The sequence below is a fragment of the Nerophis ophidion genome, linkage group LG25 (assembly GCF_033978795.1).
Source record: "Nerophis ophidion isolate RoL-2023_Sa linkage group LG25, RoL_Noph_v1.0, whole genome shotgun sequence".
In the NCBI taxonomy this organism is placed as follows: domain Eukaryota; kingdom Metazoa; phylum Chordata; class Actinopteri; order Syngnathiformes; family Syngnathidae; genus Nerophis; species Nerophis ophidion.
In genome coordinates this window covers 38,594,398-38,620,425 of record NC_084635.1, presented here as the reverse complement: position 1 = coordinate 38,620,425, position 26,028 = coordinate 38,594,398, and the positions used below count along the sequence as shown (strand labels likewise).

At 32.3% G+C, this 26,028-nt stretch overlaps 1 protein-coding gene across 2 annotated transcripts in view; it reads right to left on the bottom strand.

Annotated features, from left to right (window-relative positions):
- Positions 1-651: 651 nt before the first annotated feature.
- LOC133543027 (WASP homolog-associated protein with actin, membranes and microtubules) overlaps positions 652-26,028 on the bottom strand; it is a 45,078-nt gene continuing 19,701 nt past the window's right edge. Inside the window, exons 9-10 of one of the 2 annotated variants that reach the window (XM_061887384.1) lie at positions 20,676-20,991; positions 652-821 (exon numbers count right to left, since the gene is read on the bottom strand). In XM_061887384.1, coding sequence (XP_061743368.1) covers positions 667-821; positions 20,676-20,991 — 471 coding nt within the window. In that variant the 3' untranslated portion in view covers positions 652-666. The remainder of the gene's footprint in view (positions 822-20,675; positions 20,992-26,028) is intronic. The other variant, XM_061887385.1, reaches the window with a different exon arrangement.

Sequence of the window (26,028 nt, the reverse complement as noted above, 5' to 3'; positions counted from 1 at the left end):
CATTGCCACAATAATCACACACATAATAAACCACCATTGCCACGATAATCACACACATAATAAACCACCATTGCCACAATAATCACACACATAATAAACCACCATTGCCACAATAATCACACACATAATAAACCACCATTGCCACAATAATCACACACATAATAAACCACCATTGCCACAATAATCACACACATAATAAACCACCATTGCCACAATAATCACACACATAATAAACCACCATTGCCACAATAATCACACACATAATAAACCACCATTGCCACAATAATCACACACATAATAAACCACCATTGCCACAATAATCACACACATAATAAACCACCATTGCCACAATAATCACACACATAATAAACCACCTCTGCCACAATAATCACACACATAATAAACCACCATTGCCACAATAATCACACACATAATAAACCACCATTGCCACAATAATCACACACATAATAAACCACCATTGTCACAATAATCACAGTATATATTTGTACCATGAATTGATGAAGGTGGACCCCGACTTAAACAACTTATTGGGGTGTTACCATTTAGTGGTCAATTGTAGAGAATATGTACTGAACTGTGCAATCTAATAATAAAAGTATCAATCATTCAATCAAAAGGAGTGGAAGACTTTGAGACAACCTGAAGTCAACATTTGGACGGTACCTTCTTCAAGGCGACTCCCAGTCGGATGGCAGACATCAGAGAAGTTCTGGGGTCAGCAGGAGGCTTCATGGAGGTCTTGGTCTTCCTCAGCTGGATCTGTCCTCGCTGCAGGGACGCCAGGACTTCATCCATACTTCCTGCAGGACACACATGTCCTGACTGTCACACTTGTGAAGTGAATTATATTTATATAGCGCTTTTCTCTAGTGACTCAAAGCGCTTTACATAGTGAAAGCCAATACCTAAGTTACATTTAAACCAGTGTGGGTGGCACTGGGAGCAGGTGGGTAAAGTGTCTTGCCCAAGGACACAACGGCATTGACTAGGATGGCGGAAGTGGGAATCGAACCTGCAACCCTCAAGTTGCTGGCACGGCCACTCTACCAACCGAGCTATTCATCTTCTTGAACAAGCAGTAGGAACACACCTGGGTCACCTGTCCACTAAACACTAACCATAAGATCTGAGTCAGGGCATCAGAGGTGACCTTGTAGACCTGCACAAGACTGGGATGGGCTACACATTTACTCCACAGAGGAATTACATCAAGAGAGCGAGACTCTTCTCTTGTCGGTCCACCACAATCTTTGTTCCCAGGTAATTGCACATGTCCCTTTTCATGCTCACATATCTTTGGGCACCACCTCTCCTTCTTCTTGGCACCACCTCTCAGGCGCCATCAGCTTGGATGGCAAATGCTTTCCTCCAAAGACTGGAATCTTTGTCTCATCAGACCAGACCATTTAGTTTCTCCTGGTCTGAGAGTCTTTCAGGTGTAAACTTAGGACACATTGGTGGATTGTCCTTCTGGAGGGTTCTCCTCTCCACAGAGTGACCATGGTCTTGGTCACCTCCCTGACTAGACTCAGATGAATGCAGCAATGTACAGAGACATCCTGGATGAACACTAACTGGGGGACTAGTCGGGATTGAGGGAAAGATGAATGCAGCAATGTACAGAGACATCCTGGATGAACACTAACTGGGAGACTAGTCGGGATTGAGGTAAAGATGAATGCAGCAATGTACAGAGACATCCTGGATGAACACTAACTGGGGGACTAGTCGGGATTGAGGGAAAGATGAATGCAGCAATGTACAGAGACATCCTGGATGAACACTAACTGGGAGACTAGGTGGGATTGAGGGAAAGATGAATGCAGCAATGTACAGACACATCCTGGATGAACACTAACTGGGAGACTAGTCAGGATTGAGGGAAAGATGAATGCAGCAATGTACAGAGACATCCTGGATGAACACTAACTGGGAGACTAGTCGGGATTGAAGGAAAGATGAATGCAGCAAAGTACAGACACATCCAGGATGAACACTAACTGGGAGACTAGTCGGGATTGAGGGAAAGATGAATGCAGCAATGTACAGAGACATCCAGGATGAACACTAACTGGGAGACTAGGTGGGATTGAGGGAAAGATGAATGCAGCAATGTACAGAGACATCCTGGATGAACACTAACTGGGAGACTAGTCGGGATTGAGGGAAAGATGAATGCAGCAATGTACAGAGACATCCTGGATGAACACTAACTGGGAGACTAGTCGGGATTGAGGGAAAGATGAATGCAGCAATGTACAGAGACATCCTGGATGAACACTAACTGGGAGACTAGGCGGGATTGAGGGAAAGATGAATGCAGCAATGTACAGAGACATCCTGGATGAACACTAACTGGGAGACTAGACGGGATTGAGGGAAAGATGAATGCAGGAACGTACAGAGACATCCTGGATGAACACTAACTGGGAGACTAGTCGAGATTGAGGGAAAGATGAATGCAGCAATGTACAGAGACATCCTGGATGAACACTAACTGGGAGACTAGTCGGGATTGAGGGAAAGATGAATGCAGCAATGTACAGAGACATCCTGGATGAACACTAACTGGGAGACTAGTCGGGATTGAGGGAAAGATGAATGCAGCAATGTACAGAGACATCCTGGATTAACACTAACTGGGAGACTAAGTGGGATTGAGGGAAAGATGAATGCAGCAATGTACAGAGACATCCTGGATGAACACTAACTGGGAGACTAGTTGGGATTGAGGGAAAGATGAATGCAGCAATGTACAGAGACATCCAGGATGAACACTAACTGGGAGACTAGGTGGGATTGAGGGAAAGATGAATGCATCGATGTACAGAGATATCCTGGATGAACACTAACTGGGAGACTAGTCGGGATTGAGGGAAAGATGAATGCAGCAATGTACAGAGACATCCAGGATGAACACTAACTGGGAGACTAGGTGGGATATAGGGAAAGATGAATGCAGCAATGTACAGAGACATCCTGGATGAACACTAACTGGGAGACTAGTCGGGATTGAGGGAAAGATGAATGCAGCAATGTACAGAGACATCCTGGATTAACACTAACTGGGAGACTAAGTGGGATTGAGGGAAAGATGAATGCAGCAATGTACAGAGACATCCTGGATGAACACTAACTGGGAGACTAGTCGGGATTGAGGGAAAGATGAACGCAGCAATGTACAGAGACATCCTGGATGAACACTAACTGGGAGACTAGTCGGGATTGAGGGAAAGATGAACGCAGCAATGTACAGAGACATCCTGGATGAACACTAACTGGGAGACTAGTTGGGATTGAGGGAAAGAGGAATGCAGCAATGTACAGAGACATCCTGGATGAACACTAACTAGGAGACTAGTCGGGATTGAGGGAAAGATGAACGCAGCAATGTACAGAGACATCCTGGATGAACACTAACTGGGAGACTAGTTGGGATTGAGGGAAAGATGAATGCAGCAATGTACAGACACATCCAGGATGAACACTAACTGGGAGACTAGTCGGGATTGAGGGAAAGATGAACGCAGCAATGTACAGAGACATCCTGGATGAACACTAACTGGGAGACTAGTCGGGATTGAGGGAAAGATGAACGCAGCAATGTACAGAGACATCCTGGATGAACACTAACTGGGAGACTAGTTGGGATTGAGGGAAAGATGAATGCAGCAATGTACAGAGACATCCTGGATGAACACTAACTGGGAGACTAGTCGGGATTGAGGGAAAGATGAATGCAGCAATGTACAGAGACATCCTGGATGAACACTAACTGGGCGACTAGTCGGGATTGAGGGAAAGATAAATGCAGCAATGTACAGAGACATCCTGGATGAACACTAACTGGGAGACTAGTCAGGATTGAGGGAAAGATGAATGCAGCAATGTACACAGACATCCTGGATGAACACTAACTGGGAGACTAAGTGGGATTGAGGGAAAGATGAATGCAGCAATGTACAGAGACATCCTGGATGAACACTAACTGGGAGACTAGTCAGGATTGAGGGAGAGATGAATGCAGCAATGTACAGAGACATCCTGGATGAACACTAACTGGGAGACTTTTCGGGATTGAGGGAAAGATGAATGCAGCAATGTACAGAGACATCCTGGATGAAAACCTGATGGAGCTTGAGAGGTGCTACAAAGAGGAAAGAGAGAAGGTGCCCAAAGACAGGTGTGCCAAGCATCGTGTTCAAAAAGACTTGGAATTGCAGCCAAAGGTGCATCAACTCAGTACTGATTGGAGGGTCTTAATACTTATGTACATGTGCTTTTTTAAATGTTAATACATTTGAAATAATGTCTATATAAATCACTTTTTTCTGTCCAGATGAGTGCTGATTGTACATTCATGTTTTAGTTTAGCACACGGCTAATTCAACAGTCAACACATGAACGTGTCGTCCAAATACTTTCTGTACCTACTCCGCGTGTGTGTGTGTGTGTGTGTGTGTGTGTGTGTGTGTGTGTGTGTGTGTGTGTGTGTGTGTGTGTGTGTGTGTGTGTGGCATGCTTAGCCATCCCTTTCCCTCCAGTGATAGTTTATTTCCCACCATGGTGGTGAAGACAAGAGCCCTAGAAGCGGCTTCACACTGTGAATAGATACAGCCTGGGTGTGCTTCAACTGAATGTATTTATAGACATATTTTACTGTAAATAGTGTGTATGAATGTATTTATTGACATACATTACAGTAAAAGTGTGTATGAATGTATTAATTGACATATAGTACAGTAAAAGCGTGTATGAATGTATTAATTGACATACATTACAGTAAAAGTGTGTATGAATGTATTAATTGACATATAGTACAGTAAAAGCGTGAATGAAAGTATTAATTGACATATAGTACAGTAAAAGCGTGTATGAATGTATCAATTGACATATAGTACAGTAAAAGTGTGTATTAATTGACATAGTACAGTAAAGTGTGTATGAATGTATTAATTGACATATAGTACAGTAAGTGTATGAAACTATTAATTGACATATAGTACAGTAAAAGTGTGAATGAAAGTATTAATTGACATATAGTACAGTAAAAGTGTGTATGAATGTATTGATTGACATAGCACAGTAAGTGTGTATTAATTGACATAGTACAGTAAAAGTGTGTATGAATGTATTAATTGACATATAGTACAGTAAAAGTGTGTAAATGTATTAATTGACATTTAGTACAGTAAGTGTGTATGAATGTTTTTATTGACATAGTACAGTAAAAGTGTGTATGAATGTATTAATTGACATATAGTACAGTAAGTGTGTATGAATGTTTTTATTGACATAGTACAGTAAAAGTGTGTATGAATGTATTAATTGACATATAGTACAGTAAAAGTGTGTATGAATGTATTAATTGACATATAGTACAGTAAAAGTGTGTATGAAAGTATTAATTGACATATAGTACAATAAAAGTGTGTATGAATGTATTAATTGACAAATAGTACAGTAAGTGTATGAATGTATTAATTGACATATAGTACAGTGTGTATGAATATATTAATTGACATATAGTACAGTAAAAGTGTGTTTGAATGTATTAATTGACATATAGTACAGTAAAAGGGTGTATGAATGTATTAATGGACATATAGTACAGTAAAAGTGTGTATGAAAGTATTAATTGACATATAGTACAGTAAATGTGTACTAATGTATTAATTGACATTTAGTACAGTAAGTGTGTATGAATGTTTTTATTGACATATAGTACAGTAAAAGTGTGTATGAATGTTTTTATTGACATAGTACAGTAAAAGTGTGTATGAATGTATTAATTGACATATAGTACAGTAAAAGTGTGTATGAAAGTATTAATTGACATATAGTACAATAAAAGTGTGTATGAATGTATTAATTGACATATAGTACAGTAAGTGTATGAATGTATTAATTGACATATAGTACAGTGTGTATGAATGTATTAATGGACATATAGTACAGTAAAAGTGTGTATGAAAGTATTAATTGACATATAGTACAGTAAAAGTGTGTAGGAATGTATTAATTGACATATAGTATAGTAAGTGCGTTTGAATGTATTAATTGACATATAGTACAGTAAAAGTCTGTATGAATGTATTAATTGACATAGTACAGTAAAAGTGTGTATGAATGTATTAATTGACATATAGTACAGTAAAAGTGTGTATGAATGTTTTATTGACATAGTACAGTAAAAGTGTGTATTAATGTATTAATTGACATAGTACAGTAAAAGTGTGTATGAAAGTATTAATTGACATATAGTACAGTAAAAGTGTGTATAAATGTATTAATTGACATATAGTACAGTAAAAGTGTGTATGAATGTATTAATTGACATATAGTACAGTAAAAGTGTGTATGAATGTATTAATTGACATATAGTACAGTAAAAGTGTGTGTGAATGTATTAATTGACATATAGTACAGTAAAAGTGTGTATGAATGTATTAATTGACATATAGTACAGTAAAAGTGTGTGTGAATGTATTAATTGACATATAGTACAGTAAAAGTGTGTATGAATGTATTAATTGACATATAGTACAGTAAAAGTGTGTATGAATGTATTAATTGACATATAGTACAGTAAAAGTGTGTATGAATGTATTAATTGACATATAGTACAGTAAAAGTGTGTATGAATGTATTAATTGACATATAGTACAGTGAAAGTGTGTATGAATGTAATAATTGACATATAGTACAGTAAAAGTGTATGAATGTATTGACATATAGTACAGTATAAGTGTGTATGAATGTATTAATTGACATATAGTACAGTAAAAGTGTGTATGGATGTATTAATTGACATATAGTACAGTAAGTGTGTATGAATGTTTTTATTGACATAGTACAGTAAAAGTGTGTATGAATGTATTAATTGACATATAGTACAGTAAGTGTGTATGAATGTTTTTATTGACATAGTACAGTAAAAGTGTGTATGAATGTATTAATTGACATATAGTACAGTAAAAGTGTGTATGAATGTATTAATTGACATATAGTACAGTAAAAGTGTGTATGAAAGTATTAATTGACATATAGTACAATAAAAGTGTGTATGAATGTATTAATTGACAAATAGTACAGTAAGTGTATGAATGTATTAATTGACATATAGTACAGTGTGTATGAATATATTAATTGACATATAGTACAGTAAAAGTGTGTTTGAATGTATTAATTGACATATAGTACAGTAAAAGGGTGTATGAATGTATTAATGGACATATAGTACAGTAAAAGTGTGTATGAAAGTATTAATTGACATATAGTACAGTAAATGTGTACTAATGTATTAATTGACATTTAGTACAGTAAGTGTGTATGAATGTTTTTATTGACATATAGTACAGTAAAAGTGTGTATGAATGTTTTTATTGACATAGTACAGTAAAAGTGTGTATGAATGTATTAATTGACATATAGTACAGTAAAAGTGTGTATGAAAGTATTAATTGACATATAGTACAATAAAAGTGTGTATGAATGTATTAATTGACATATAGTACAGTAAGTGTATGAATGTATTAATTGACATATAGTACAGTGTGTATGAATGTATTAATGGACATATAGTACAGTAAAAGTGTGTATGAAAGTATTAATTGACATATAGTACAGTAAAAGTGTGTAGGAATGTATTAATTGACATATAGTATAGTAAGTGCGTTTGAATGTATTAATTGACATATAGTACAGTAAAAGTCTGTATGAATGTATTAATTGACATAGTACAGTAAAAGTGTGTATGAATGTATTAATTGACATATAGTACAGTAAAAGTGTGTATGAATGTTTTATTGACATAGTACAGTAAAAGTGTGTATTAATGTATTAATTGACATAGTACAGTAAAAGTGTGTATGAAAGTATTAATTGACATATAGTACAGTAAAAGTGTGTATAAATGTATTAATTGACATATAGTACAGTAAAAGTGTGTATGAATGTATTAATTGACATATAGTACAGTAAAAGTGTGTATGAATGTATTAATTGACATATAGTACAGTAAAAGTGTGTATGAATGTATTAATTGACATATAGTACAGTAAAAGTGTGTGTGAATGTATTAATTGACATATAGTACAGTAAAAGTGTGTATGAATGTATTAATTGACATATAGTACAGTAAAAGTGTGTGTGAATGTATTAATTGACATATAGTACAGTAAAAGTGTGTATGAATGTATTAATTGACATATAGTACAGTAAAAGTGTGTATGAATGTATTAATTGACATATAGTACAGTAAAAGTGTGTATGAATGTATTAATTGACATATAGTACAGTAAAAGTGTGTATGAATGTATTAATTGACATATAGTACAGTGAAAGTGTGTATGAATGTAATAATTGACATATAGTACAGTAAAAGTGTATGAATGTATTGACATATAGTACAGTATAAGTGTGTATGAATGTATTAATTGACATATAGTACAGTAAAAGTGTGTATGGATGTATTAATTGACATATAGTATAGTAAAAGTGTGTATGAATGTATTAATTGACATATAGTACAGTAAAAGTGTGTATGAATGTATTAATTGACATATAGTACTGTAAAAGTGTGTATTAATGTATTAATTGACATATAGTACAGTAAAAGTGTGTATGAATGTATTGACATATAGTATAGTAAGTGCGTTTGAATGTATTAATTGACATATAGTACAGTAAAAGTCTGTATGAATGTATTAATTGACATAGTACAGTAAAAGTGTGTATGAATGTATTAATTGACATATAGTACAGTAAAAGTGTGTATGAATGTTTTATTGACATAGTACAGTAAAAGTGTGTATTAATGTATTAATTGACATAGTACAGTAAAAGTGTGTATGAAAGTATTAATTGACATATAGTACAGTAAAAGTGTGTATAAATGTATTAATTGACATATAGTACAGTAAAAGTGTGTATGAATGTATTAATTGACATATAGTACAGTAAAAGTGTGTATGAATGTATTAATTGACATATAGTACAGTAAAAGTGTGTGTGAATGTATTAATTGACATATAGTACAGTAAAAGTGTGTATGAATGTATTAATTGACATATAGTACAGTAAAAGTGTGTGTGAATGTATTAATTGACATATAGTACAGTAAAAGTGTGTATGAATGTATTAATTGACATATAGTACAGTGAAAGTGTGTATGAATGTAATAATTGACATATAGTACAGTAAAAGTGTATGAATGTATTGACATATAGTACAGTATAAGTGTGTATGAATGTATTAATTGACATATAGTACAGTAAAAGTGTGTATGGATGTATTAATTGACATATAGTACAGTAAAAGTGTGTATGAATGTATTAATTGACATATAGTACAGTAAAAGTGTGTATGAATGTATTGACATATAGTACAGTAAAAGTGTATGAATGTATTGACATATAGTACAGTATAAGTGTGTATGAATGTATTAATTGACATATAGTACAGTAAAAGTGTGTATGGATGTATTAATTGACATATAGTACAGTAAAAGTGTGTATGAATGTATTAATTGACATATAGTACTGTAAAAGTGTGTATTAATGTATTAATTGACATATAGTACAGTAAAAGTGTGTATGAATGTATTGACATATAGTACAGTAAAAGTGTGTATGGATGTATTAATTGACATATAGTACAGTAAAAGTGTGTATGGATGTATTAATTGACATATAGTACAGTAAAAGTGTGTATGAATGTATTAATTGACATATAGTACAGTAAAAGTGTATGAATGTATTGACATATAGTACAGTAAAAGTGTATGAATGTATTGACATATAGTACAGTATAAGTGTGTATGAATGTATTAATTGACATATAGTACAGTAAAAGTGTGTATGGATGTATTGACATATAGTACAGTAAAAGTGTGTATGAATGTATTAATTGACATATAGTACAGTAAAAGTGTGTATGAATGTATTAATTGACATATAGTACTGTAAAAGTGTGTATGGATGTATTAATTGACATATAGTACAGTAAAAGTGTGTATGGATGTATTAATTGACATATAGTACAGTAAAAGTGTGTATTAATGTATTAATTGACATATAGTACAGTAAAGGTGTGTATGAATGTATTGACATATAGTACTGTAAAAGTGTGTATTAATGTATTAATTGACATATAGTACAGTAAAAGTGTGTATGAATGTATTGACATATAGTACAGTAAAAGTGTGTATGAATGTATTAATTGACATATAGTACAGTAAAAGTGTGTATGAAAGTATTAATTGACATATAGTACAATAAAAGTGTGTATGAATGTATTAATTGACAAATAGTACAGTAAGTGTATGAATGTATTAATTGACATATAGTACAGTGTGTATGAATGTATTAATTGACATATAGTACAGTAAAAGTGTGTTTGAATGTATTAATTGACATATAGTACAGTAAAAGGGTGTATGAATGTATTAATGGACATATAGTACAGTAAAAGTGTGTATGAAAGTATTAATTGACATATAGTACAGTAAATGTGTACTAATGTATTAATTGACATTTAGTACAGTAAGTGTGTATGAATGTTTTTATTGACATATAGTACAGTAAAAGTGTGTATGAATGTTTTTATTGACATAGTACAGTAAAAGTGTGTATGAATGTATTAATTGACATATAGTACAGTAAAAGTGTGTATGAAAGTATTAATTGACATATAGTACAATAAAAGTGTGTATGAATGTATTAATTGACATATAGTACAGTAAGTGTATGAATGTATTAATTGACATATAGTACAGTGTGTATGAATGTATTAATGGACATATAGTACAGTAAAAGTGTGTATGAAAGTATTAATTGACATATAGTACAGTAAAAGTGTGTAGGAATGTATTAATTGACATATAGTATAGTAAGTGCGTTTGAATGTATTAATTGACATATAGTACAGTAAAAGTCTGTATGAATGTATTAATTGACATAGTACAGTAAAAGTGTGTATGAATGTATTAATTGACATATAGTACAGTAAAAGTGTGTATGAATGTTTTATTGACATAGTACAGTAAAAGTGTGTATTAATGTATTAATTGACATAGTACAGTAAAAGTGTGTATGAAAGTATTAATTGACATATAGTACAGTAAAAGTGTGTATAAATGTATTAATTGACATATAGTACAGTAAAAGTGTGTATGAATGTATTAATTGACATATAGTACAGTAAAAGTGTGTATGAATGTATTAATTGACATATAGTACAGTAAAAGTGTGTATGAATGTATTAATTGACATATAGTACAGTAAAAGTGTGTGTGAATGTATTAATTGACATATAGTACAGTAAAAGTGTGTATGAATGTATTAATTGACATATAGTACAGTAAAAGTGTGTGTGAATGTATTAATTGACATATAGTACAGTAAAAGTGTGTATGAATGTATTAATTGACATATAGTACAGTAAAAGTGTGTATGAATGTATTAATTGACATATAGTACAGTAAAAGTGTGTATGAATGTATTAATTGACATATAGTACAGTAAAAGTGTGTATGAATGTATTAATTGACATATAGTACAGTGAAAGTGTGTATGAATGTAATAATTGACATATAGTACAGTAAAAGTGTATGAATGTATTGACATATAGTACAGTATAAGTGTGTATGAATGTATTAATTGACATATAGTACAGTAAAAGTGTATGAATGTATTGACATATAGTACAGTATAAGTGTGTATGAATGTATTAATTGACATATAGTACAGTAAAAGTGTGTATGGATGTATTAATTGACATATAGTACAGTAAAAGTGTGTATGAATGTATTAATTGACATATAGTACAGTAAAAGTGTGTATGAATGTATTAATTGACATATAGTACTGTAAAAGTGTGTATTAATGTATTAATTGACATATAGTACAGTAAAAGTGTGTATGAATGTATTGACATATAGTATAGTAAGTGCGTTTGAATGTATTAATTGACATATAGTACAGTAAAAGTCTGTATGAATGTATTAATTGACATAGTACAGTAAAAGTGTGTATGAATGTATTAATTGACATAGTACAGTAAAAGTGTGTATGAATGTATTAATTGACATATAGTACAGTAAAAGTGTGTATGAATGTTTTATTGACATAGTACAGTAAAAGTGTGTATTAATGTATTAATTGACATAGTACAGTAAAAGTGTGTATGAAAGTATTAATTGACATATAGTACAGTAAAAGTGTGTATAAATGTATTAATTGACATATAGTACAGTAAAAGTGTGTATGAATGTATTAATTGACATATAGTACAGTAAAAGTGTGTATGAATGTATTAATTGACATATAGTACAGTAAAAGTGTGTGTGAATGTATTAATTGACATATAGTACAGTAAAAGTGTGTATGAATGTATTAATTGACATATAGTACAGTAAAAGTGTGTGTGAATGTATTAATTGACATATAGTACAGTAAAAGTGTGTATGAATGTATTAATTGACATATAGTACAGTGAAAGTGTGTATGAATGTAATAATTGACATATAGTACAGTAAAAGTGTATGAATGTATTGACATATAGTACAGTATAAGTGTGTATGAATGTATTAATTGACATATAGTACAGTAAAAGTGTGTATGGATGTATTAATTGACATATAGTACAGTAAAAGTGTGTATGAATGTATTAATTGACATATAGTACAGTAAAAGTGTGTATGAATGTATTGACATATAGTACAGTAAAAGTGTATGAATGTATTGACATATAGTACAGTATAAGTGTGTATGAATGTATTAATTGACATATAGTACAGTAAAAGTGTGTATGGATGTATTAATTGACATATAGTACAGTAAAAGTGTGTATGAATGTATTAATTGACATATAGTACTGTAAAAGTGTGTATTAATGTATTAATTGACATATAGTACAGTAAAAGTGTGTATGAATGTATTGACATATAGTACAGTAAAAGTGTGTATGGATGTATTAATTGACATATAGTACAGTAAAAGTGTGTATGGATGTATTAATTGACATATAGTACAGTAAAAGTGTGTATGAATGTATTAATTGACATATAGTACAGTAAAAGTGTATGAATGTATTGACATATAGTACAGTAAAAGTGTATGAATGTATTGACATATAGTACAGTATAAGTGTGTATGAATGTATTAATTGACATATAGTACAGTAAAAGTGTGTATGGATGTATTGACATATAGTACAGTAAAAGTGTGTATGAATGTATTAATTGACATATAGTACAGTAAAAGTGTGTATGAATGTATTAATTGACATATAGTACTGTAAAAGTGTGTATGGATGTATTAATTGACATATAGTACAGTAAAAGTGTGTATGGATGTATTAATTGACATATAGTACAGTAAAAGTGTGTATTAATGTATTAATTGACATATAGTACAGTAAAGGTGTGTATGAATGTATTGACATATAGTACTGTAAAAGTGTGTATTAATGTATTAATTGACATATAGTACAGTAAAAGTGTGTATGAATGTATTGACATATAGTACAGTAAAAGTGTGTATGAATGTATTAATTGACATATAGTACAGTAAAAGTGTGTATGAAAGTATTAATTGACATATAGTACAATAAAAGTGTGTATGAATGTATTAATTGACAAATAGTACAGTAAGTGTATGAATGTATTAATTGACATATAGTACAGTGTGTATGAATGTATTAATTGACATATAGTACAGTAAAAGTGTGTTTGAATGTATTAATTGACATATAGTACAGTAAAAGTGTGTATGAATGTATTAATTGACATATAGTACAGTAAAAGGGTGTATGAATGTATTAATGGACATATAGTACAGTAAAAGTGTGTATGAAAGTATTAATTGACATATAGTACAGTAAATGTGTACTAATGTATTAATTGACATTTAGTACAGTAAGTGTGTATGAATGTTTTTATTGACATATAGTACAGTAAAAGTGTGTATGAATGTTTTTATTGACATAGTACAGTAAAAGTGTGTATGAATGTATTAATTGACATATAGTACAGTAAAAGTGTGTATGAAAGTATTAATTGACATATAGTACAATAAAAGTGTGTATGAATGTATTAATTGACATATAGTACAGTAAGTGTATGAATGTATTAATTGACATATAGTACAGTGTGTATGAATGTATTAATGGACATATAGTACAGTAAAAGTGTGTATGAAAGTATTAATTGACATATAGTACAGTAAAAGTGTGTATGAATGTATTAATTGACATATAGTACAGTAAAAGTCTGTATGAATGTATTAATTGACATAGTACAGTAAAAGTGTGTATGAATGTATTAATTGACATATAGTACAGTAAAAGTGTGTATGAATGTTTTATTGACATAGTACAGTAAAAGTGTGTATTAATGTATTAATTGACATAGTACAGTAAAAGTGTGTATGAAAGTATTAATTGACATATAGTACAGTAAAAGTGTGTATAAATGTATTAATTGACATATAGTACAGTAAAAGTGTGTATGAATGTATTAATTGACATATAGTACAGTAAAAGTGTGTATGAATGTATTAATTGACATATAGTACAGTAAAAGTGTGTGTGAATGTATTAATTGACATATAGTACAGTAAAAGTGTGTATGAATGTATTAATTGACATATAGTACAGTAAAAGTGTGTGTGAATGTATTAATTGACATATAGTACAGTAAAAGTGTGTATGAATGTATTAATTGACATATAGTACAGTGAAAGTGTGTATGAATGTAATAATTGACATATAGTACAGTAGAAGTGTATGAATGTATTGACATATAGTACAGTATAAGTGTGTATGAATGTATTAATTGACATATAGTACAGTAAAAGTGTGTATGGATGTATTAATTGACATATAGTGCAGTAAAAGTGTATGAATGTATTGACATATAGTACAATATAAGTGTGTATGAATGTATTAATTGACATATAGTACAGTAAAAGTGTGTATGGATGTATTAATTGACATATAGTACAGTAAAAGTGTGTATGAATGTATTAATTGACATATAGTACAGTAAAAGTGTGTATGAATGTATTAATTGACATATAGTACAGTAAAAGTGTATGAATGTATTGACATATAGTACAGTATAAGTGTGTATGAATGTATTAATTGACATATAGTACAGTAAAAGTGTGTATGAATGTATTAATTAACATATAGTACAGTAAAAGTGTGTATGAATGTATTAATTGACATATAGTACAGTAAAAGTGTATGAATGTATTGACATATAGTACAGTATAAGTGTGTATGAATGTATTAATTGACATATAGTACAGTAAAAGTGTGTATGGATGTATTAATTGACATATAGTACAGTAAAAGTGTGTATGAATGTATTAATTGACATATAGTACAGTAAAAGTGTGTATGAATGTATTAATTGACATATAGTACTGTAAAAGTGTGTATTAATGTATTAATTGACATATAGTACAGTAAAAGTGTGTATGAATGTATTGACATATAGTACAGTAAAAGTGTGTATGAATGTATTAATTGACATATAGTACAGTAAAAGTGTGGATGGATGTATTAATTGACATATAGTACAGTAAAAGTGTGTATGAATGTATTAATTGACATATAGTACAGTAAAAGTGTGTATTAATGTATTAATTGACATATAGTACAGTAAAAGTGTGTATGAATGTATTGACATATAGTACAGTAAAAGTGTGTATGGATGTATTAATTGACATATAGTACAGTAAAAGTGTGTATGGATGTATTAATTGACATATAGTACAGTAAAAGTGTATGAATGTATTGACATATAGTACAGTAAAAGTGTATGAATGTATTGACATATAGTACAGTATAAGTGTGTATGAATGTATTAATTGACATATAGTACAGTAAAAGTGTGTATGGATGTATTAATTGACATATAGTACAGTAAAAGTGTGTATGAATGTATTAATTGACATATAGTACAGTAAAAGTGTGTATGAATGTATTAATTGACATATAGTACTGTAAAAGTGTGTATGGATGTATTAATTGACATATAGTACAGTAAAAGTGTGTATGGATGTATTAATTGACATATAGTACAGTAAAAGTGTGTATGAATGTATTAATTGACATATAGTACAGTAAAAGTGTGTATGAATGTATTGACATATAGTACAGTAAAAGTGTGTATGAATGTATTAATTGACATATAGTACAGTAAAAGTGTGTATGGATGTATTAATTGACATATAGTACAGTAAAAGTGTGTATGAATGTATTAATTGACATATAGTACAGTAAAAGTGTGTATGAATGTATTAATTGACATATAGTACAGTAAAAGTGTGTATGAATGTATTAATTGACATATAGTACAGTAAAAGTGTGTATGAATGTATTAATTGACATATAGTACTGTAAAAGTGTGTATGGATGTATTAATTGACATATAGTACAGTAAAAGTGTGTATGGATGTATTAATTGACATATAGTACAGTAAAAGTGTGTATGAATGTATTAATTGACATATAGTACAGTAAAAGTGTGTATGAATGTATTAATTGACATATAGTACAGTAAAAGTGTGTATGAATGTATTAATTGACATATAGTACAGTAAAAGTGTGTATGAATGTATTGACATATAGTACAGTAAAAGTGTGTATGAATGTATTAATTGACATATAGTACAGTAAAAGTGTGTATGAATGTATTGACATATAGTACAGTAAAAGTGTGTATGAATGTATTAATTGACATATAGTACAGTAAAAGTGTGTATGGATGTATTAATTGACATATAGTACAGTAAAAGTGTGTATGAATGTATTAATTGACATATAGTACAGTAAAAGTGTGTATGAATGTATTAATTGACATATAGTACAGTAAAAGTGTGTATGAATGTATTAATTGACATATAGTACAGTAAAAGTGTGTATGAATGTATTAATTGACATATAGTACTGTAAAAGTGTGTATGGATGTATTAATTGACATATAGTACAGTAAAAGTGTGTATGGATGTATTAATTGACATATAGTACAGTAAAAGTGTGTATGAATGTATTAATTGACATATAGTACAGTAAAAGTGTGTATGAATGTATTAATTGACATATAGTACAGTAAAAGTGTGTATGAATGTATTAATTGACATATAGTACAGTAAAAGTGTGTATGAATGTATTGACATATAGTACAGTAAAAGTGTGTATGAATGTATTAATTGACATATAGTACAGTAAAAGTGTGTATGAAAGTATTAATTGACATATAGTACAGTAAATGTGTACTAATGTATTAATTGACATTTAGTACAGTAAGTGTGTATGAATGTTTTTATTGACATATAGTACAGTAAAAGTGTGTATGAATGTTTTTATTGACATAGTACAGTAAAAGTGTGTATGAATGTATTAATTGACATATAGTACAGTAAAAGTGTGTATGAAAGTATTAATTGACATATAGTACAATAAAAGTGTGTATGAATGTATTAATTGACATATAGTACAGTAAGTGTATGAATGTATTAATTGACATATAGTACAGTGTGTATGAATGTATTAATGGACATATAGTACAGTAAAAGTGTGTATGAAAGTATTAATTGACATATAGTACAGTAAAAGTGTGTATGAATGTATTAATTGACATATAGTACAGTAAAAGTCTGTATGAATGTATTAATTGACATAGTACAGTAAAAGTGTGTATGAATGTATTAATTGACATATAGTACAGTAAAAGTGTGTATGAATGTTTTATTGACATAGTACAGTAAAAGTGTGTATTAATGTATTAATTGACATAGTACAGTAAAAGTGTGTATGAAAGTATTAATTGACATATAGTACAGTAAAAGTGTGTATAAATGTATTAATTGACATATAGTACAGTAAAAGTGTGTATGAATGTATTAATTGACATATAGTACAGTAAAAGTGTGTATGAATGTATTAATTGACATATAGTACAGTAAAAGTGTGTGTGAATGTATTAATTGACATATAGTACAGTAAAAGTGTGTATGAATGTATTAATTGACATATAGTACAGTAAAAGTGTGTGTGAATGTATTAATTGACATATAGTACAGTAAAAGTGTGTATGAATGTATTAATTGACATATAGTACAGTGAAAGTGTGTATGAATGTAATAATTGACATATAGTACAGTAAAAGTGTATGAATGTATTGACATATAGTACAGTATAAGTGTGTATGAATGTATTAATTGACATATAGTACAGTAAAAGTGTGTATGGATGTATTAATTGACATATAGTGCAGTAAAAGTGTATGAATGTATTGACATATAGTACAATATAAGTGTGTATGAATGTATTAATTGACATATAGTACAGTAAAAGTGTGTATGGATGTATTAATTGACATATAGTACAGTAAAAGTGTGTATGAATGTATTAATTGACATATAGTACAGTAAAAGTGTGTATGAATGTATTAATTGACATATAGTACAGTAAAAGTGTATGAATGTATTGACATATAGTACAGTATAAGTGTGTATGAATGTATTAATTGACATATAGTACAGTAAAAGTGTGTATGAATGTATTAATTAACATATAGTACAGTAAAAGTGTGTATGAATGTATTAATTGACATATAGTACAGTAAAAGTGTATGAATGTATTGACATATAGTACAGTATAAGTGTGTATGAATGTATTAATTGACATATAGTACAGTAAAAGTGTGTATGGATGTATTAATTGACATATAGTACAGTAAAAGTGTGTATGAATGTATTAATTGACATATAGTACAGTAAAAGTGTGTATGAATGTATTAATTGACATATAGTACTGTAAAAGTGTGTATTAATGTATTAATTGACATATAGTACAGTAAAAGTGTGTATGAATGTATTGACATATAGTACAGTAAAAGTGTGGATGGATGTATTAATTGACATATAGTACAGTAAAAGTGTGTATGAATGTATTAATTGACATATAGTACAGTAAAAGTGTGTATTAATGTATTAATTGACATATAGTACAGTAAAAGTGTGTATGAATGTATTGACATATAGTACAGTAAAAGTGTGTATGGATGTATTAATTGACATATAGTACAGTAAAAGTGTGTATGGATGTATTAATTGACATATAGTACAGTAAAAGTGTATGAATGTATTGACATATAGTACAGTAAAAGTGTATGAATGTATTGACATATAGTACAGTATAAGTGTGTATGAATGTATTAATTGACATATAGTACAGTAAAAGTGTGTATGGATGTATTAATTGACATATAGTACAGTAAAAGTGTGTATGAATGTATTAATTGACATATAGTACAGTAAAAGTGTGTATGAATGTATTAATTGACATATAGTACTGTAAAAGTGTGTATGGATGTATTAATTGACATATAGTACAGTAAAAGTGTGTATGGATGTATTAATTGACATATAGTACAGTAAAAGTGTGTATGAATGTATTAATTGACATATAGTACAGTAAAAGTGTGTATGAATGTATTGACATATAGTACAGTAAAAGTGTGTATGAATGTATTAATTGACATATAGTACAGTAAAAGTGTGTATGGATGTATTAATTGACATATAGTACAGTAAAAGTGTGTATGAATGTATTAATTGACATATAGTACAGTAAAAGTGTGTATGAATGTATTAATTGACATATAGTACAGTAAAAGTGTGTATGAATGTATTAATTGACATATAGTACAGTAAAAGTGTGTATGAATGTATTAATTGACATATAGTACTGTAAAAGTGTGTATGGATGTATTAATTGACATATAGTACAGTAAAAGTGTGTATGGATGTATTAATTGACATATAGTACAGTAAAAGTGTGTATGAATGTATTAATTGACATATAGTACAGTAAAAGTGTGTATGAATGTATTAATTGACATATAGTACAGTAAAAGTGTGTATGAATGTATTAATTGACATATAGTACAGTAAAAGTGTGTATGAATGTATTGACATATAGTACAGTAAAAGTGTGTATGAATGTATTAATTGACATATAGTACAGTAAAAGTGTGTATGAATGTATTGACATATAGTACAGTAAAAGTGTGTATGAATGTATTAATTGACATATAGTACAGTAAAAGTGTGTATGGATGTATTAATTGACATATAGTACAGTAAAAGTGTGTATGAATGTATTAATTGACATATAGTACAGTAAAAGTGTGTATGAATGTATTAATTGACATATAGTACAGTAAAAGTGTGTATGAATGTATTAATTGACATATAGTACAGTAAAAGTGTGTATGAATGTATTAATTGACATATAGTACTGTAAAAGTGTGTATGGATGTATTAATTGACATATAGTACAGTAAAAGTGTGTATGGATGTATTAATTGACATATAGTACAGTAAAAGTGTGTATGAATGTATTAATTGACATATAGTACAGTAAAAGTGTGTATGAATGTATTAATTGACATATAGTACAGTAAAAGTGTGTATGAATGTATTAATTGACATATAGTACAGTAAAAGTGTGTATGAATGTATTGACATATAGTACAGTAAAAGTGTGTATGAATGTATTAATTGACATATAGTACAGTAAAAGTGTGTATGAATGTATTAATTGACATAATTAGCGTATGAAAGCTGAATGTTCACCTGTGTTTTGTGTCAGTGTCCTCTTGGCTGGAGGAGGAGGAGGCGTGTCTTGGTCACTGAGCGCCATAGGTGTGTCCTCACAGGAAGTGCTGACTGGAGGAGGAGGAGGAGGAGGAGGAGGAGGAGGAGGAGGAGGAGGAATGGAGGCTGGGAGTGTCCAGGTGTGTCCAGGTGCAGGTGGGATGTGTCTGGGCTGTGTTTGAACAGGAGGAGTGGAGGAGGGAGGAGGTCCCGGGCAGATGATGGAGAGTGGCTGGGAGGGACAAGATGTTGTGGACTGAGGACTCTTCAGGAAGTACTGATGACCCGCTCGCTTCTGGGGAGACAACACATCATCATCATCATCATCATCATCATCATAAGAATCGTCATGTTCACCAACTTCCACATGTCATTCCTCATCCAGGCTCCAATGGCAAAGAAAGAAAAAGATCTTGAGTTTTGAATTTGAAGAACGAAGTAAAAGGAATTAAAAACACAAAATTGTACTATTGAAGGAATGTCTAAAAAAAAAAAACTATGTTGCTAGAAAAACTGAACATTTTTAATCACTAATAAATCAAAACTATTTAGTTTATATTTATACTTAGGTATAAAATACTACACGGTCTAGCTCCATCCTATCTTGCCGATTGTATTGTACCATATGTCCCGGCAAGAAATCTGCGTTCAAAGGACTCCGGCTTATTAGTGATTCCTAGAGCCCAAAAAAAGTCTGCGGGCTATAGAGCGTTTTCCATTTCGAGCTCCAGTACTCTGGAATGCCCTCCCGGTAAAAGTTCGAGATGCCACCTCAGTAGAAGCATTTAAGTCTCACCTTAAAACTCATTTGTATACTCTAGCCTTTAAATAGACTCCCTTTTTAGACCAGTTGATCTGCCGTTTCTTTTCTTTTTCTCCTATGTCCCACTCTCCCTTGTGGAGGGGGTCCGGTCCGATCCGGTGGCCATGTACTGCTTGCCTGTGTATTGGCTGGGGACATCTCTGCGCTGCTGATCCGCCTCCGCTTGGGATGGTTTCCTGCTGGCTCCGCTGTGAACGGGAATCTCGCTGCTGTGTTGGATCCGCTTTGGACTGGACTCTCGCGACTGTGTTGGATCCATTATGGATTGAACTTTCACAGTATCATGTTAGACCCGCTCGACATCCATTGCTTTCCTCCTCTCCAAGGTTCTCATAGTCATCATTGTCACCGACGTCCCACTGGGTGTGAGTTTTCCTTGCCCTTATGTGGGCCTACCGAGGATGTCCAAGTGGTTTGTGCAGCCCTTTGAGACACTAGTGATTTAGGGCTATATAAGTAAACATTGATTGATTGATGATATTTAATGAGCAACGGATTTTCTTTTTTTTTTTTTTATCAAGAATATTTCTACAATAAAAAAGAAAAGAAAAACTTTTCAATATTGAAACAATTTAATACTCCTTAGCGTTTAAAATTATATTAAAATATCTGAAGAATACATTTAGAATGTATACTGTACATGTATATATATATAATATATATATATATATAAGTGTACAAATGTATATGTTTGATTTCAATGTTAAACTGTGTATATGAGACGTGTGCTACATATATGTTGCTTATATATTGTTTAAAAAAAAAAGTAATATAAGTGAAGCATGTTTTAGATTTTATATATTTTGAACCTTGTTCTTGTTGTGATGGGGTAGGTTTATATAAGCGTTGCTTCAACCTACACCCTTTCGGCTCAATCATTGCTCAAATGAGTGGTTTTCTTTTCTTTTTTTGTTGTTGTTCTTTGTTTTATGTGAAGATTGCCGAAATAAATAAATAAAATAAATACACACACACACTTAAATGTATGTAAATACATATATATGTATATATACACATATATATACACACACACACATATACATATATAAACACATATATATATATATATGTATACAAACCCTGTTTCCATATGAGTTGGGAAATTGTGTTAGATGTAAATATAAACAGAATACAATGATTTGCAAATCCTTTTCAAGCCATATTCAGTTGAATATGCTACAAAGACAACATATTTGATGTTCAAACTCAGAAACATTTTTTTTTGTAAAGTAGAGCTTTGATGAGCTGAAGGCCGTTCGTGACGACAGTAATGTGTGTTGAGGTCCTGAGCGAGAGTCCGGTCATTCAGGGCCTGGGGGGCTTTGGGCTTGTAGTTCATAAGTTCCCTTAATCCTCTCCACATGGCTGCAGAGTCATTGGAGCTGAACTGTTCCTGTAGAGCAGGGGTGCCCACACTTTTTCTGCAGGCGAGCTACTTTTCAATTGACCAACTGGAGGGGATCTACCTCATTTATATATATCATTTATATTTATTTATTTATGAAAGAGACATTTTTGTAAACAAGTTAAATGTCTTTAATGATAATACAAGCATGTGTAACACATATAGATGTCTTTCACGAAGACAAGAATATAAGTTGGTGTATTACCTGATTCTGATGACTTGCATTGATTGGAATCAGACAGTAATGATGATAATGCCCACATTTTCAAATGGAGGAGAAAAAAAGTTGTCCTTTCTGTACAATACCACATGAAAGTGGTTGGTTTTTGGCATCTAATTCATCCAGCTTCCATACACTTTACAAGAAAAACATTGGCGGCAAATTCCGTAGCTTGCTTGATTGACATTCACGGCACCCGAGGGTCTTGTGAGATGACGCTGGCTGCTGCCAGTTCATTATTATGAAAAAATGACAGAAAGGAAGGCGAGAAACACTTTTTATTTCAACAGACTCTCGCGCCGTACCTTCCGTCAAAACTCTAAAGGCCGACTGCACATTTCCTATCTTCACAATAAAAGCCCAGCTTCATGCTGCCTGCGCTAACTAAATAAGAGTCTCAGAAAGCTGGCGTGCACAAGTGATGTGCACGCCAGCTTTCTGAGGGATCGCTTGTGCACGCCAGTTTTCCGAGACTCTGTATTTAGTTAGCGCAGGCAGCATGAAGCAGGGCTTTTATTGTGAAGATAGGAAATGTGCAGTCGGCCTTTAGAGTTTTGACGGAAGGGACGGCGCGAGAGTCTGTTGAAATAAAAAGTGTTTCTCGCCTTCCTCTCTGTCATTTTTTCATAATAAAGAACTGGCAGCAGCCAGCGTCATCTCACAAGACCCTCGGGTGCCGTGAATGTCAATCAAGCAAGCTACGGAATTTGCCCCCAATGTTTTTCTTGTAAAGTGTATGGAAGCTGGATGAATTAGATGCCAAAAACCAACCACTTTCATGTGGTATTGTACAGAAAGGACAACTTTTTTTCTCCTCCATTTGAAAATGTGGGCGTTATCATCATTACTGTCTGATTCCTATCAATGCAAGTCATCAGAATCAGGTAATACACCAACTTATATTCTTGTCTTTGTGAAAGAAAGACATCTATATGTGTTACACATGCTTGTATTATCATTAAACACATTTAACTTGTTTACAAAAATGTCTCTTTCATAAATAAATAAATATAAATGATATATATAAATGAGGTAGATCCCCTCGAGTTGCTCAATTGAAAAGTAGCTCGCCTGCAGAAAAAGTGTGGGCACCCCTGATGTAGACGGTTAGAGTACACAGATTCAGCTTTCTCCACTTCCCTGTTAAAGTGGTACTTGGCTTCTCTGGAGGTACTCTGGTGCCCACTCCTCCCCGCAGCCTCCTTCTTCTTGCACAGCTGTCAGAGCTTAGGTGTGAACCAGGACTTGTCCTTGTTAAAACAAGCCCTGCTGCACGTTGGAATGATGCGCGCCTCATTCAACTGAATGTATGAGTGTATGAATGTGTATGAATGTATGAGTGTATGAATGTATGAGGTCACAGTGTCCGTTAAACCACTTAAGCTGTACATCAAGCAAGGATGGTAAAGAATTTCACTTTCAAAGCTTCAACAATTAGTTTCCTCAGTTCCCAAACGTTGTTAAAAAAAAAGGTGATGTAACACAGTGGTGAACATGCCCTTTCCCAACTACTTTGGCACGTGTTGCAGTCATGAAATTCTAAGTTAATGATTATTTGCAAAAAAATAAATAAAGTTTATGAGTTTGAAAATCAAATATGTTGTCTTTGTAGCATATTCAACTGAATATGGCTTGAAAAGGATTTGCAAATCATTGTATTCTGTTTATATTTACATCTAACACAATTTCCCAACTCATATGGTAGTGGTAAACATGTCATGACTGGTGGTGGTAAACATGTCATGACTGGTGGTGGTAAACATGTCATGGCTGGTAGTGGTAAACATGTCATGACTGGTGGTGGTAAACATGTCATGACTGGTAGTGGTAAACATGTCATGACTGGTAGTGGTAAACATGTCATGACTGGTAGTGGTAAACATGTCATGGCTGGTAGTGGTAAACATGTCATGACTGGTAGTGGTAAACATGTCATGACTGGTAGTGGTAAACATGTCATGACTGGTAGTGGTAAACATGTCATGGCTGGTAGTGGTAAACATGTCATGGCTGGTAGTGGTAAACATGTCATGACTGGTAGTGGTAAACATGTCATGGCTGGTAGTGGTAAACATGTCATGATTGGTAGTGGTAAACATGTCATGACTGGTGGTGGTAAACATGTCATGACTGGTGGTGGTAAACATGTCATGGCTGGTAGTGGTAAACATGTCATGGCTGGTAGTGGTAAACATGTCATGGCTGGTGGTGGTAAACATGTCATGACTGGTGGTGGTAAACATGTCATGACTGGTGGTGGTAAACATGTCATGGCTGGTAGTGGTAAACATGTCATGACTGGTAGTGGTAAACATGTCATGACTGGTGGTGGTAAACATGTCATGACTGGTAGTGGTAAACATGTCATGACTGGTAGTGGTAAACATGTCATGACTGGTGGTGGTAAACATGTCATGACTGGTGGTGGTAAACATGTCATGGCTGGTGGTGGTAAACATGTCATGGCTGGTAGTGGTAAACATGTCATGGCTGGTAGTGGTAAACATGTCATGGCTGGTAGTGGTAAACATGTCATGGCTGGTAGTGGTAAACATGTCATGACTGGTAGTGGTAAACATGTCATGACTGGTGGTGGTAAACATGTCATGGCTGGTGGTGGTAAACATGTCATGGCTGGTAGTGGTAAACATGTCATGGCTGGTAGTGGTAAACATGTCATGGCTGGTAGTGGTAAACATGTCATGACTGGTAGTGGTAAACATGTCATGGCTGGTAGTGGTAAACATGTCATGACTGGTGGTGGTAAACATGTCATGACTGGTGGTGGTAAACATGTCATGGCTGGTGGTGGTAAACATGTCATGACTGGTAGTGGTAAACATGTCATGGCTGGTAGTGGTAAACATGTCATGACTGGTAGTGG